The 15,799-nt window shown below is 40.2% G+C and overlaps 1 protein-coding gene across 5 annotated transcripts in view; it reads right to left on the bottom strand.

The window, feature by feature from the left end:
- Positions 1 to 170: 170 nt before the first annotated feature.
- Positions 171 to 15,799, bottom strand: part of bcl2l13 (BCL2 like 13) — a 32,421-nt gene continuing 16,792 nt past the window's right edge. For 4 of the 5 annotated variants that reach the window (XM_041215806.1, XM_041215805.1, XM_041215807.1 and 1 more), the window contains exon 7: positions 171 to 1,679. In XM_041215806.1, coding sequence (XP_041071740.1) covers positions 849 to 1,679 — 831 coding nt within the window. In that variant the 3' untranslated portion in view covers positions 171 to 848. Of the gene's footprint in view, positions 1,680 to 9,676; positions 9,712 to 15,799 lie in introns of all 5 variants that reach the window. The other variant, XM_041215808.1, reaches the window with a different exon arrangement.

Genomic DNA, 15,799 nt, shown 5'->3' with positions numbered 1-15,799 from the left:
TAGTACAATTAAGGTTACATACAGACTTCCAACTAAGTACAACCAAAATTAACTACCATGTGAAGAAACTGAACAGCATATTTATTGTCTTGGCATTGGCAGTAGTAACAATAATGAAATCAATAACTACATTAAATCTTATTTTTAACTTAATGCACAAACACATTTGATCAATGAAGTTCACTTTTTATTAGTTAATGAAAAATGTTCCATTGCTTATGAAAATAAATCAAACCAAATGCTAGTAGGGAAGAGGAAAAAGTAAAATATACAAGCAGAATTAAATCTTATATAAAAATGCTTATGGTGCAACTGAATGAAATAAAACTATAATCACAATGCTCAAGGCTAACACATTAAAATTGGAAATTAGTGTTACAGCAGTTTAAGAATCAAAATGACAAGTAATGAATTAATTCAGATTATAAAAAAAAGGTCTCTGTTAACTAAGACCTGAATACTTAGTTCCCCAGAAAGGAACTTAAAACACTTTTCTACATCAACCTTCCGTTTTCACCAAAGGGCTTCTTTCCTCTACAATGGTTTAACACTCTAGGTGTTATTTAGAAATTTATCAGCATTTTCATTCTCAAAGATTCTACTGTATATAGAAAGAACATCTGTACTCCACAATTTCCTTTACACTGTAGATTAAGTTTATTTCCTCAGTTATATTAGTACTGCCCAGCATTCATGTATGTGTTGATTTTCTAACCCTATTAACCATGGTTTTCCTCATTGATCACATGTTCTGCGATGCAATGGAATAAATAGGCTTAATTAGTCATCATAATCAATTGTAAAGACAGCCTTCCCAATTACCCTGCTCAATAAGAACTGTTCACTTATTAAAATCTTCTTCTCCAGGCTAGAGCCACCCCCACTGCTACAGCCAGCATTGCAAAAGCAGCAGCTCCACCATAAAACAAAACAGATGTGTTTGATTTTATAGGAACAATTTCTTCAGTAGGCTCTGGCTTAGCTAGTGGTGTTATTTCAACTTTTTCAACATCCTCTTCCAGTTTGGTTTTTGGGGAATCTTCCCAGACACCTTTTTTAATCTCTTCCAATTGCTTTCTTATCTCTTGCAGTGAAGTTGGTTGATATAGTTCGCTGGATTCAACAGCCTTTTCTCCTGCTGGTGTTACAGTTTTTTCCTCTATTTCAGGGGTTGTTACTGGGCTTGGTACTGATAAAGGATCGATTTTCTCCACTTCAGCAGAAGGCTGACCCTCCACTGGTGCAGTCTGTTGGGCAGCTAGAGGTACTGACTCAGTTGCTGTTGTTGAGATTGGGGTCTTTAGCTCCATTTCCTGGCTCTCAACAGCTTCAGTAATCTCTTCTTTTTCTACATGAACAATATCAGAATTGGAAGAATTGTTTTCACTTCTCTCTTCACCACCACCGTTACTGTCCAAGCTCTTCATGTCCTCTGGCTCTATAGATAATTGCTGCCAAGATTCTGTTCCAAGAGAAACTGGCAAGCCTTCAGTATGCCAGCTTTGGCTAGTAGACAGTGAAGCTGGCAAGCTAGCTGCCTGCCAGGAACTGGTGGCAGTTAGTGATTCAGGAGGACTTACTTGACCAGAGTTGTCACTAGTCAAGATGTAAATATCATTGCTATCATCTACTGTTTCTCCTCTTTCTTCCTCTTCAGAATCCAGACTGAAAACAGTCCCCTATGGGAATAACAAACATAGACTCAAATCTAGTGCATTAAACATCTTTTGTACAAATTACACACTGCTATTAAATATCAATTAGATTGGAGTTTTTCCACAATAATACAATCTTGCAGACGATAATGTACTGAGATAATGCACTGGTTTATGAAGGATACAGGTTTCTAAATGAAATTTAACACTGGTGGGTGAAAAGGAAGGAAAATTGGACAGTGCAATTTGTGAGAATCAAAGCTAACAGAAACCTGGAAGCATAAGTTGGAGAACTTGAGTATTGCTGGAAAAAAAGAGACATGTCTAAGCTTTTCTTCTTGCACCATCAGGACACTCGCAAGAATACCAATAAGGGAAAAGCAACAATTTATACTGCATAGGTTTAGAGGGGGTGTGAGGAAGAATATTTTCACCCAGAGGGTGGTGGGAATCTGGAACTCTGCCTGAAAGGGTGATAGAGGCAGAAATCATCATAACATTTGAGAAGTATTTGGATGTGCACTTGCGATGCCATGGCATACAAGACTATGGGCCTAGTGCTGGAAAATGGGATTAGAATAGGTACTTGTTTGACTGGTGCAGATTCAATGGGCCGAAGGGCCTTTTTCTGTGCTGTAGACCTCTATGACTATTTTCTATGACAATGAAGAGAGTACTGATTGGTTGGCAAGTGGTTGCTGCCATGGACAATGCACCACTGATGGTGACTGACAGTTAACTGCCAAATTGTGAAATTTAAACTAGACAGCTTAACCCTAATTGGTCTAGGAATTGCCTTGAGGAAATGAGTCAGCAAACGGCTTTCACTCATTTTGTTCAGCTGAAACAGGCGCAATGTATGCACATGTTCGTCCTGTCTGCAAAGAACAGGGCCCTGTGTATTAATATATGTAGCTTCCAGTACATGCAAATGCGCAACACTGCGAACCCAACAGACAATCTTAAATTGGTCATCAGTGTAATTCTTAGCAGTGAGGGCTATTTAGCAAATGTTGCCCAATTGCAGATCACATCCAATGGTGGACACTGTGTTTTGAGTTTTGCAAGCATGGGCCGGTTAGGTATGGTCTGTACCCTGCCTGTTGCGAAGAGTGGCTGGGACATGCTGTTTGATACAATCCACCAGTCTTTGGGACATACGGCCTACATAGCATCATTTTGGCACTGAAATTTATATCACATTACTGTTAGTGAGACAGGCAGAACACCTTTTAGCTTGACGGCAGCATCCAGTTAGGGGCGAATACCACTTGTGTTACTACTGCATAGTAGCTGCGTAAAACAGTTGGCTTCATCTGTTGCTCAAATTTTTGAGATACTTTGCCCTTCCAGGGTAATCTGAGGTAGACTGGGCACTTTTCAGGGCTGAGTGACAGCCTTAGGCCCATGAGTTTGCATGATATACAGTGCAAAATGATCTGATCAGGGTAGCCATTATCCTGCAGGATGCCTTTAATGTGCCCTATTTCAGTATCAAGCTTCCATGGTGAGCAAATGGCTCGAGCCCTATTTACAAGGTTGCCAATTAAACCAACTTTATAGTGTGTGGGTCTGTAATAATCCCAACACATATGATGACCAGTGAAGGTAGGCTTGTAGTAGAACCATGATAATCTCCTGGCAGATTTCTCAACTAGTTCGTCAAGGAAGGGAGTTAATTTGACTGCTCCATTTCCAAAGATGAATTTGAGCGCAGGATGGAGCCCATTAAGATATGTAAGGAAATTTTTACGTGTAGCAAATGTATCATCCATATATTGATAATAGGGTTACTAATTTACATCATGCCCTACACTGCATTTGATCTGAGGTGTGCAAATTTTTCATTTTTCGATTTGATCCATTTATGCCACTATATTGCTTCAAAAGATGATAGCATCATTAACGGTACCCATTTGAAATACGTCAGCACCACAAAGTCACTTCAGAAGTGGTTTGGCAGCTTAATTAATGATGACCCTAAACATGTAACAAATCTCTCTGACCGTGTATTCTCAGAAAGCGAGGAGCTTGTTCTTGCGCATGGTTTCAATTTTGGTGTGCCTCCACCCCAAATCAGACAGGAAGAGGTATTAGCGGAGTTTGAACTCTTCTACTCCCATCACAAGCCAGCGTCCACTGAAGGCGCTGAATCCTCAACTAGCTAAACTAGCACGCACATTGTGGGATTCTGAACAACCGGTCTGATTCTCACATGCAACACGAATGTTTTGCATCGTTGCGAGGCCTTAAAACCAACCCAGACATGCACATCAGTAAACCTGACAGAGACAGGAATAGGCATCCTTAACAATCGTGACTACAATCAACAAAATGCACACCATTCTTAATGACAGGTCTAAATTTGTTTGCATTGGACCTGCATGACCGGACAACCTCGCTCGAAAGTAAGCTTAAAAATTAGATTTTTCTTTTCCCACCTACTTCCAGTTTTAAAAATGTATTTCCATCCATGGTTTTATCTCTAGATTTTAGCCTTCTTTGATTCCTTCACCCCACCCCAGCCCCACTAGGGCTATCTGTACCTTGCTTGTCCTGCTTTCTACCCTTAATTAGCACATTCCTTAGATAATATCACCACCTTCTACACCTTTGTCCTTTTGTCTGTGACATCTTTTGGTTATCTCCACCTATCACTGGCCCTCTATCCAGCTCTACTTGTCCCACCCCCCCTTAAACCAGCTTATATTTCACCTCTCTCCTATTTTTACTTAGATCTGTTGAAGGGTCATTCGGACTCGAAATGTTAACTGTGCTCCTCTCCGCAGATGCTGCCAGACATGCTGAGTTTTTCCAGGTATTTTTGTTTTGGATTTCCAGCATCCGCAGTTTTTTGCTTTTAAAAAATAGCTTGCTGGACTTATGTAAGAGCAATGAGCTACCGCATGACACATATGACTGTGTTCATCCTCACTGTTTGCTACTTCCGTGTATGTATAAGCTGTCCACGACACACAATGGTGATGTCCCTCCACGACCCATCTTATCTTATCTGCACAACATGAATTGGCCAAATGGTTGGGCAAATTGTTACAACCAGTTTTGACCAAGTTTTCCACATACATGGTGAAGGATTCCTTCATATTTGCAAATGTCATACAGGACTTGCACATTGATAGCAATACTGTGTCAGTGTGTTCATTTGACATTGCTAGCCTATTCACCAATGTTCCACCTAAGAAAGCCATGGATATTTGCACTGCAGCACTTTATCATGGCAATCTAGATCCGCCACCATGGTGTGAATAAGTATTCATTGAACTTATGAACTCAGTAACTCATGCAGTGAGTTCAGTTTTAATGACACCGTATGCCCAAATAGATGGTGTTGACATGGGATCCCCTCTAGGCCCAGGTCTCACAAACATCTTTGTTGCTCTATAAGATTGGTCTTAGTGACAACCTCGTAAATAGGGCCTCAGCCATTTACTCACCATGCAAGCGTGATGCTGAAATAGGGCGCAAAGGCATCCTGCAGGACAATGGCTGCCCCTGATCAGATAATGTCATGCTGTAGATCACGCAAACTCATGAACGGGCCTGAGGCCATCACTTTTGGCCCTGAAAAGCGCCTAGTCTACCTCAGATTACCCTGGAAGGGCAAAGTATCTAAAAAATTTCAAAGCAGGTGAAGCCAGCTGTTTCATGCTTCTACTATGCAGTAGCAACACAAGTGGTATTTGCCACTAATGGGATGCTGCCGTCAAGCCAAAAAGACTGCCCATCCCAAAATGATGAATGTGGTATATGAATTTTAGTGCCAGTGTGATGTATGTAGGCCGTCCCAAAGACTGGCAGATCGTATCAAACAGCATGTCCCAGCCACTGTTCGCAATGGGCAAGGTACAGACTCAACCAGCCTGTGCTTGTAATACTCAAAACAGTGTCCAACATTAGGTATAATTCCGCGATTGAGGGTTATTTAGCAAATGTTGTCCTATGTGCTAAGAATTAAGCTGACAACCAGTTTAAGACTGTCAGTCAGGCTCACAGTGTGGCACATTTGTGTACACTGGAAGCTACATATATTAATACACAGGGCCCTGTTCTTTGCAGACAGAAAGAACATAAGACCATAAAATGTATGTACACACAGTTTGTTTAGCTGAAACAGGCACAAAGTGACAGCTATTCGCTGACTTATTCCTCAGGGTAATGCCTTAAATAATCAGGGTCAAGCTCCCGGTATAAATTTCAAACAATGCTTGGCAGTTACCTTTCAGTTACCATCAGTGGTGCATTCTCCTTGGCAATGCCACTTGCCAACCAATCTGCATCTTTAGATAGAGCATAAATTGTTGTTTTCCCCTTATATTGATATCCTTACAATGAGTCCTGATGAGTGCAAGACAAAAGGCTTAGACATCTGGAAAAACTCAGCAGGTCTGACAGCATCTGCGGAGAGGGACACAGTTGATGTTTCGAGTCTGTATGACCCTTCATCAGAACTAAGATGTATAGAAATGAGATGAAATATAAGCTGGTAGAGGGGGGACAGGTAGAGCTCGATAGGGGGCCAGCAATAGGTGGAGGTCAAGAAAAGACTGCCAAAGATGTTATAGACTAAAGGACAAAGGGGTGTTGACAGTGGTGATATTATCTAAAGGATGTGCTAATGGGGCCATTAAGGGTAGAAAGCAGGACCAGCAAGTGGCAGATGGCCCTAGTGGGGGTGGGCGGGGGGAAGGGATCGAAATGGACTAAAAAGGTGGAGATAAAACAATAGATCAAAATGAATTTAAAAATAAGAGGGAAAAGAAAAATACATTTGTAAAATTTGTTTTTACATTATTGGAAAAAGGGGGATGGGAAAGGGGGTGGAGATGGAGGAGAAAGTTCATGATCTGAAATTGTTGAACTCAATATTAAGTCCGGAAGGCTGTAAAGTGCCTAGTCGGAAGAAGAGGTGCTGTTCCTCCAGTTTGCGTTGAGCTTCACAGGAACATTGCAGCAGGCCAAGGACAAACATGTGGGCATGAGAGCAGGGTGGTGTGTTGAAATGGCTAGCGACAGGGAGGTCTGAGTCATGCTTGCGGACAGACCAAAGGTGTTCCGCAAAGCAGTCACCCAGTCTGCGTTTGGTCTCTCCAATGTAGAGGAAACTGCATTGGGAGCAGCGAATGCAGTAGACTAAAGTGAGGGAAGTGCAAGTGAAGCACTGCTTCACTTGAAAGGAGTGTTTGGGCCCTTGGACGGTGAGGAAGGAGGAAGTAAAGGGGCAGGTGTTGCACCTTCTGCGGTTGCATGGGAAGGTGCCGTGAGGGGGTTGAGGTGTAGGGAGTGATGGAGAAGTGGACCAGGGTGTCCCAGAGGGAACGATCCCTGCAGAAAGCTGCCGGGGGGGTGGGGGGGCGAAGGGAAGATGTGTTTGGTGGTGGCATCATGCTGGAGTTGGCGGAAATGGTGGATGATGATCCTTTGAACGCGGAGGCTGGTCGGGTGATAAGTGAGGACAAGGGGACACTATCATGGTTCTGGGAGGGAGAGGAAGGTGTGAGGGCAGACATGCAGGAGATGGGCCGGACACGGTTGAGGGCCCTGTCAACCACCATGGGTGGAAAACCTCGGTTAAGGAAGAAGGAAGACACGTCAGAGGAACTGTTTTGGAAAGTGGCATCATCAGAACAGATGCGACGGAGGCGAAGGAACTGAGAAAATGGGATGGAGACCTTATAGGAAGCGGGGTGTGAGTAGCTGTAGTCGAGGTAGCTGTGGGAGTCAGGTAGGCTTGTAATGAATATTGGTGGACAGTCTATCACCAGAAATTGAGACTGAGAGGTCAAGGAAGTGTCAGTGATGGACCATGTGAAAATGATGGAGGGGTGGAAATTGGAAGCAAAATTAATAATTTTTTCAGATCCAGACGAGAGCATGAAGTGGCATCAAAGTAGTCATCGATGTACCGGAGAAAGAGTTATGGGAGGGGGCCTGAGTAGGACTGGAACAAGGAATGTTCCACATACCCCATAAAGAGACAGGCAAAACTGGGGCCCATGCGGGTACCCACAGCTGCACCTTTTATTGGAGGAAGTAAGACGAGCTTAAGGAGAAATTGTTCAGTAAGAGAACAAGTTCAGCCAGACGGAGGAGAGCAGTGGTGGATGGGGATTGTTTGGGCCTTTGTTTGAGGAAGAAGTGGAGAGCCCTCAGACCATCCTGGTGGGGGATGGAGGTGTAGAGGGATTAGACGTCCATGGTAAAGAGGAGGTGGTTGGGGCCAGGGAACTGGGAATTGTTGATATGATGTAGGGTGTGAGAGGAATCACGGATATAGGTGGGAAGAGACTCGACAAGGGGAGTCAAGATAGCAAGAAATGAGTTCCGTGAGGCAGGAACAGGCTGACATGATCGGTCTGCCGGAATAATCCTGTTTGTGGATTTTGGGTAGGAGGTAGAAGCGGGCCATCCGAGGTGGGCGACTATCAGGTTGGAAGCTGTGGAGGGAAGATCTCCAGAGGAGATGAGGTCAGTGACAGTCCTGGAAACAATGGCTTGATGTTCAGTGGTGGGGTCATGGTCCAGGGGGAGGTAGGAGGAAGTGTCTGCGAGCTGACGCTCAGCCTCTGTGAGGTAGAGGTCAGTGCGCCAGACAACAACAGCACCACCCTTGTCAGCGGGTTTGATGACAATGTTGGGGTTGGACCTGAGAGAACGGAGTGCAGCAGGTTCAGAAAGAGACAGGTTAGAGTAGGTAAGAGGAGCAGAGAAATTGAGACGACTGATGTCATGCCAACAGTTCTCAATGAAAAGATCAAGAGTAGGTCAAAATCCAGAGCGTGGGTCCAGGCGGAGGGAGAATATTGGAGGCAGGTAAAAGGATCCGTTGAATGGGGAGAGGACTCCGGCCCAAAGAAGTGAGCACGGAAATGAAGGCATCAGAAGAAGAGTTCAGCATCGTGCTGAGCCCTTTTCCCTATTTTTAAATTTATTTCGATCTATTGTTTCATCTCCACCTTTTAGCCCATTTCGATCCCTTCCCCTCACCCCACCCCCACTAGGGCCATATGCCACTTGCTCGTCCTGCTTTCTACCCTTAATGTCCCATTAGCATATCCTTTAGATATCACCACCGTCAACACTCCTTTTTTGTCCTTTTGTCTATGACATCTTTGGCAATCTCTTTTTGGCCTCCACCTATCACTGGCCCCCTACTGAGCTCTACCTGTCCCAACTGCAACCCCCCCCCACCAGCTTATATTTCATCTCATTTCTATATGTCTTAGTTCTGATGAAGGGTCATATGGACTCGAAACGTCAACTGTGTCCCTCTCCGCAGTTGCTGTCGGATCTGCTGAGTTTTTCCAGGTATTTTTGTTTTTGTTCTAGATTTCCAGCATCCGCATTATTTTGCTTTAAGCTTAGACATCTTTTTTTTCAGCAATACTCAAGTTGGAGACAATAATGAAATTGGTACATTAAAATATGATCAGCACAGGTGTAGGGAGTCTTGATGAAACCTTACAGTACAATTTTATCATAAAATAGATGCATCAAATTCAAACAAAACGTCATGGAGGAAAAAATATTTTGGTACAAGCCTTATTCAGTCACAGCAGTTTTTAATTTTGCATATTCAAATCTGATTCTAAATTTGTTTTTTTCCCTGAATCTAACTCAGATTTACTTAAAAGTAGAAAGCTACGATAACTGCAGCATGAAAAGCTGGAGTCCAAATCTCCCTCTTATCAGAGAGCTCACTAAGTGATGTTCACGAAATGAAATCTCCCCGATCGAATGTACAAATGTAAGAAATAGTGTCGACTATTTAAAAAATATAGAAAAGGGCTGCAGAAACATTAATCTATACTAGCCTGATGAAAATTTACTTCACTATGTAAAACTTGCCATTTAGCGCCATCTATAGTTGTGAATTTGCTCCTGCACCATAAGTGAGTGGAAAAGGCAAACATCTACACCAGAACGGTTGGAAACAGAAGTTGCATGCTAACACTTCGCAACAATATGAATTAGTTTTATTATATCCAAGCTATGCTGCTCACCTGGTTCAATACTGCATTCCTCATCGAAAATAACACTGGAAAGAGAGAGCTCTGATTGAGAATCTCTAATTATTCAATTGTACCTCTTGATGAGCAATCATGGAGCAAATTAAATCAGAATCAATTAATTTAACACGTAATTCTTTCCATATGCCTTATTTTGGGCATCAAACAGTTACTGGAGTGTTTGCTAATTTGCCCTCCCTAATCAGGGCCAAAGACCAACTATAATAATACTGTTGCTAGCCAAATTTATTCAGCAAAGAACCAAAGGCCTTCCTTTGGACCTTGCTGATTTGTGAGGCATGGCTATTCACTGGATAAACTTACAGCTTTAAATAATACAGAATAAAATTGGTATTAAAAAAAAAGCCAAACTGACACATTAAAGTGGGATTTCAATTCAACACTTGATAAAAGTACTAAGAAACAAGTGAATTTTCAGTTTTACAATGGTTTTAAATACTTCACTTGAACTTCCTCCATTATGATAAAAAAAAGTTTGGTACAACATGCAACCCCTTGTGGATGACATTGTAACCAGCAGTTGAAGGGAAAAAATATTTTTCCAGTTTCCTCAATTAAATTTAAATTTCAATTCAGATTTAAAAACATTTAGGTCATGCATAATCACAATATATAGTAAAAACTTTTGCTCTAACAGTGTTTAGGAAACAAAGTGACAGTCAGATTCCACCAAGGCAAAAGGTCACAGAGCTGAAACTTGAACTGTTTCTTTCTCCACATATGCTGCCAAACCTGCTGAGTATTTCCAACATTTTTTGTTTTTATTTCAGATATCCAGCATCCACAGTATTTTGCTTTTGTGATGGTGATAGTCAAGTTCTTTCCCCCCCAAAATGGTTAGAAATATTCAGATTTTCTGGAGCATTGAATGCTCTGCTCCAGCGGGCAATTGAGACACAGACCGAGAAAGAGAAAACTGGATAAATATTTAAAGCAGAGGAAGGTACGGGGAAAAGAACTAGGCAGTAGGATTAGTTCTGGAAAACACTACAAAAAGCTGCAGAAAAAGATGGGTCAAATAGCCTCTTTCATGCACTAAACTCATCTGGTTCTTTCTACTAGTAAATTAAGAGACAGACTGATTTTCCTTAATTTTAAAATATTCTAAATGCAAGTGTTTTAGTTTTAGTTGGCACACAATGCTTTCCTGTTTTGTCTCATCACATGTGCCAAAATGCTCGAGTGCCTATTCAGCATAGCTATCAGGAGGACCAAGTTACTTGGAGAATAGAAGTAAAGTGGCTCTATCAATATGCAATCAAAAAAACACATGTAACATCTACAAGGATGGAAACCAGAAATGATTCTGCATGGTAATTCTAAACGACCTTATACTATAAAAAAGGAAAACCCAAGAGACAGTTTATTAATGATTAATTGCAATAAAGTCTGCATTTTAAATTAATCCAGCAATATAAATTGTGTATAAAATGAAACCTTATTGGTTTCCTGATCCCCAAGCCAAGAAAACCAGTTAAACCTCTGTGTTGTGTCCCTATAAATAGGGAGGTTAAAACAGTCACAATGATTTACAGGCATCACTATTGTGTAACCTGGAACTCTGAAATATTATAAATTACAATTTGATGTTGCAAGGACTAATTAAATCACTGAAGTTGGATAAAAGTCTGTATAATAGCGCAGCAGTGCAGAAACTTTCAACCTCAGGCAAAACACTTCCATTGTAATCTGTGACAGGACAGCTTCATGGGTGACTGAGCTGCAATTCCTATAACAAGATCATTCTTTGCATTGAATTCTTTGTATGAAATCCAGTAACATTTGGACAGTGGATAATTACAGCAAATGTACAGGCTAGACCAATATTTGAAAGTAGAAAATCCTATATTAAAACACTTCCTCAAAAGCACCTCAGATACAATAAAATTACATGGTACAATTCTAGTCAGAATAGGCTCCCCACTTCTATGTACTAAATGAATTAGCAAATTTAAAAACCTATTACTAAAAAGCATTAAGATATCTCTTACGCAACACTTCCCAAACTATTTTCCAATTTGACCCTATTTTAGCACTTAAATTAACACAAGATACAATCTCAGACGTCATTAAAAAAAACAGCAATAAAGCAGCATAGTAACCTTCAGTATATAGTTATTAAAATTCCTCATAAAGCCTGGCCCCAACCACAAACCTGGCAGCAGTGCCTCCAGTGCTGAGCTGCAGCCTGTCAAGAGCCCAAGCTCATCACCCTGCACTGCTGAAAAACCTGGGCTCCAACATCAACCACCTTAAGATCTTCAACCTGTGTTTTGCTGTCTGCTGGCAAAGGTCCATGAGCTGGGGCAGCTTAGTTGAAATAATGGACTGGTGAGTACATAAAACAGTGTTTTAACAACAGATTTTCATATTTATATAAAGTTTATGTTGATCTATAATATATGAACTTCCACACTGAGTGTTACTATGCTGCTTTATTGTTTTGTTTTCGTTGGTGCCTTTGGTGACATAATTTAAGTGTTAAAATGGGGTCATATTAGAAAATTGTTTTGGAACTTTTTTTTAAGTTCATATCCATAACCTTTGATATTCCTTTATTTTTTTAAAGCAACAGCATAGTTCCCATTGTGAGGAGGCTCCTGATTAATACTTTATCAAAGCGATCTGCACAATAAGAGTCATTTCTAATACTTCAGTCAGATATTACCTCAGTCTGTGATGAATGAGCTACTAAGTACTGGAGTACCACTCATGCGCTGAGAGGAAGAATGTTGGCTGATGGCCTCATATCTCCACAGGGCAAGTTCACAACCTTATATTAGGTGGTGGGGGAAAATGAGGTTACAGTACAAAACGTCAAACTCAACAATCAACCTTTCCCCTTAAAATATATGGTGATGCTCAGAAAGGGATGACTGGATAGAAGGCATTGCACATAGATCCTAAAAATACGGAAAGACAGTTAACCTTTTCCAGTGGAAACAATTGATGGTCAGTCTTAAGAAAGGGTTATTTACTATTTTACAAGTTACAAAGAAACAAAGTGATCAAAATACCATAAATAACCTATGTCTTTCAACATTGTCGGAAAGCTTTCTACTATTAGCAAAATTGAACAGGAAAATGACACAAGTGGCTACCAATTTAAGAAGAGGAAGAGTCAATTGGCTAGAATGACAGAATTGCTTCTTTATGGGACGAATTACTAAGTTTTTCTTTTAGTCATTTATAGGATGCGGGCGTCACTGCCTAGGCCAGCATTTATTGCCCATCCCTAACTTCCCTTGAGAAGGCAGTGGTGAGCTGCTTTCTTGAGCGGCTGCAGCCCCTCTACTGGAGTTACTATTCAACGATCTTAAAATGTTTAAATGAGAATCTTTGATCTGATCTCCAGGGTAAATCCAACCAAACTAGCCAGGCAGGAAGTCTCAAATTTATAGTCCAACATTACCTTCGATAGACACTTCAATGGAGTGTAAAAATCTGATGGACGTAAAACCAGGGTTGTACCCAATCTAGTCAGTTTCCCTGGGAAATCAAAGTTAAAATTTTCCCTCAAGTGCCCGATCAAATGGCAATCAGTTTTTAAAAAACAAATAGAATTTATGGGGTATTTGTGCAAGATTTCTTTTTATTACATTTTTTAAAAATTCTTTTCCCCCGATTGCATTGCCTGGCACTGCTCCTAGGCCACTACTAATGTCTAAGTAGGCAGCAGGCACCAGAAACTGCCAAGATGCAAATCCACCATCTGACTTTTCCCCCTTATTTCTGGGAGATGCCACAGGCACGGAGTACCCACGAGCTCAAATGTTCAGATTCAAAAGTTAGTACGCTAGGACTGATGGCTGTGCCTATCTGCTTCATGGCATGGATATTTCATTGTTAAACTTCAGCACCAAAGCAATATCTGCCCCTATTATCTTTGAAATATTTAAAATCTTTTTTCAGGATTCCTACAGATTAAAATCCATTATTTAGAGTTAAAGGTTTGTTAAAGATGCAAAACTTATATTTTTAGATAATTGAGACCATGAAAGGGAAAGACATAAAACCATTGCCACCCACCGACCTGAAGCATCTGATCAAAACAGCAAGTTGATTGATATAATTTGGCAATCAGAAATACACTGCTAATTCAGCCAGGTGGTTGTTTCTGTACAGATCTCAATTCAAAAATAACCTTCAAATAACATATTCCTTTGGATATTGCTGCAATACCTCAATTAAATCATTAGAAATGAGTGTCATAATTACCCAAGTTTCTTTCTCTAGAATTGCAAAACAGGTTCAAAAGAAAGTTGCAAAAAAAAAAACACCTTTGAAATTCATATTTAGATCCAACTAGCTTAGGTATACCAAAAACAAAATGGGGTACATTTCCATCTTTACTGCCCGGTAGTAATCTGGAAAAGTGGATCAACTGAGCTTTATAAAAGTTGATAAATGAGCTAAACATCTGGTGTTCAAGCTATACACACTAACAAGCTCTTCACATTGAGGCAGATTACATAAATTCATGTTTAAAAGTATTAAGAGAGTCAGCTTCTCCTTACCTAGAATTTGTGGACCATGAAAAAGTGAGCAGCCAGTTGTTTTACAAACAGAGGCAAGCAACAAAATGGGTGCATATGCTAATTTCTACAACTGCCAGATAACAAGACTGGGCATTGCCAGATCTGGCAGGGATATGCCTAGAAATGGTAGTAACATAACAAACCTAATTAAATAAAAAATTCAAATGGGGACTAGGGAGTGGCTTATGATTAGGTATGCTGTTGAATATTATAGTAATTATGAAGCTGCATTTGCAGGTTAGTTTGAAATAAGTTGGGAAAAATACTGCTTGGCAAAATGTAAATTTTATACTGCATTCCTTAAGCAAACTGAAGATAAACTTGGCTCGAGGCTAACAGGGAACATTAATTATAGTATTAACAAAGTTATGTTAAGTACAACATGCAATTTATAGGCATCAGTAACACTCCTCAAGGTCACTTTACAGTAACATGCCTGAAGGTCACTTTTGTCATTAGCTAAAGGTCAAACTAGCTAACTTGTACTCTTTCAAAAAATAGACAACACACTTTGCATTTCCAACAAACAACAGGAGCACAGATAAAAAATTCTTCTAATAATATAGTACCTATAGCAACACCATAATTCTTATCTGCCAGACAACTGGCACTTGTGCTTCTCTGACCTTAAAAATTTGAAAGATGTCAGTTCCCTCAGCTTCTAGCATACAACATCCTCAAGTAACTAATTTAGGAATAAAAACAAGAATAGCTGGAAATACTCAGCAGGTCAGGCAACAAAGTTAACGTTTCAGGTTGATGACCTTTCATCAGAACATCCTGTTGCTCTGATGAAACGGTCATTGACCTGAAACATTAACTCTTTCTCTCTCCACAGATGCTGCCTGATCTGAGTATTTCCAGCATTTTTGTTTTTATTTCAGATTTCCAGCACCCACAGTATTTTGTTTTTGAACTATTTTAGGAAGAAACTAGAATATGACTCACTAAAGCAAAGTCACAGAGCCAAAATGTTAACTATTTCTCCCTTCACAGATGCTACCAGACCTGAGTATTTCTGACATTTTGCTTTATTTACTGAGAACATCAGCTGATGTTCCAAGTAACTTTCATTTTTAAACTGTAGAACTATGATTAAACTCATACCGCATAGCTAAAACATAATTACTGTTTTGAAAACAGTCCTATTTATTTTTTGTAACGTTAGCACCATAGTCTTGCATGTATGACCGTTTTATTTGTCTCAAAAAGAGGATCGCATAACATTGTATTTCATAGATCAGAAATGCCCAGGAAAAGCATTTCTTACACCGAGCTGAACAGTTTAGTAAATTTTCAGTTCAAGCAATGCAATGATAAAATTTAAATTTAAAGCAATAAACCTATTTATATTCAGGATTAGCTATCACTAATATTAATCAGACTACAAATTTAAAACACCCAAAATTTAAGATGGCTAATATATTAATTATTTTGATAATCTCTCTTCTTGAACCTTATTCCTCCAGAAACCAAGAATACAGATCTTACTCCTTGTGGCTACCACCTTCGGTAAAACAGCTTATAGAACAGCTTCTTTAACCATCGTCAGAATACA

Source organism: Carcharodon carcharias, chromosome 21 (genome assembly GCF_017639515.1).
Source record: "Carcharodon carcharias isolate sCarCar2 chromosome 21, sCarCar2.pri, whole genome shotgun sequence".
Taxonomy (NCBI): Eukaryota; Metazoa; Chordata; class Chondrichthyes; order Lamniformes; family Lamnidae; genus Carcharodon; species Carcharodon carcharias.
This window is presented reverse-complemented; position numbering and strand designations above follow the sequence as displayed.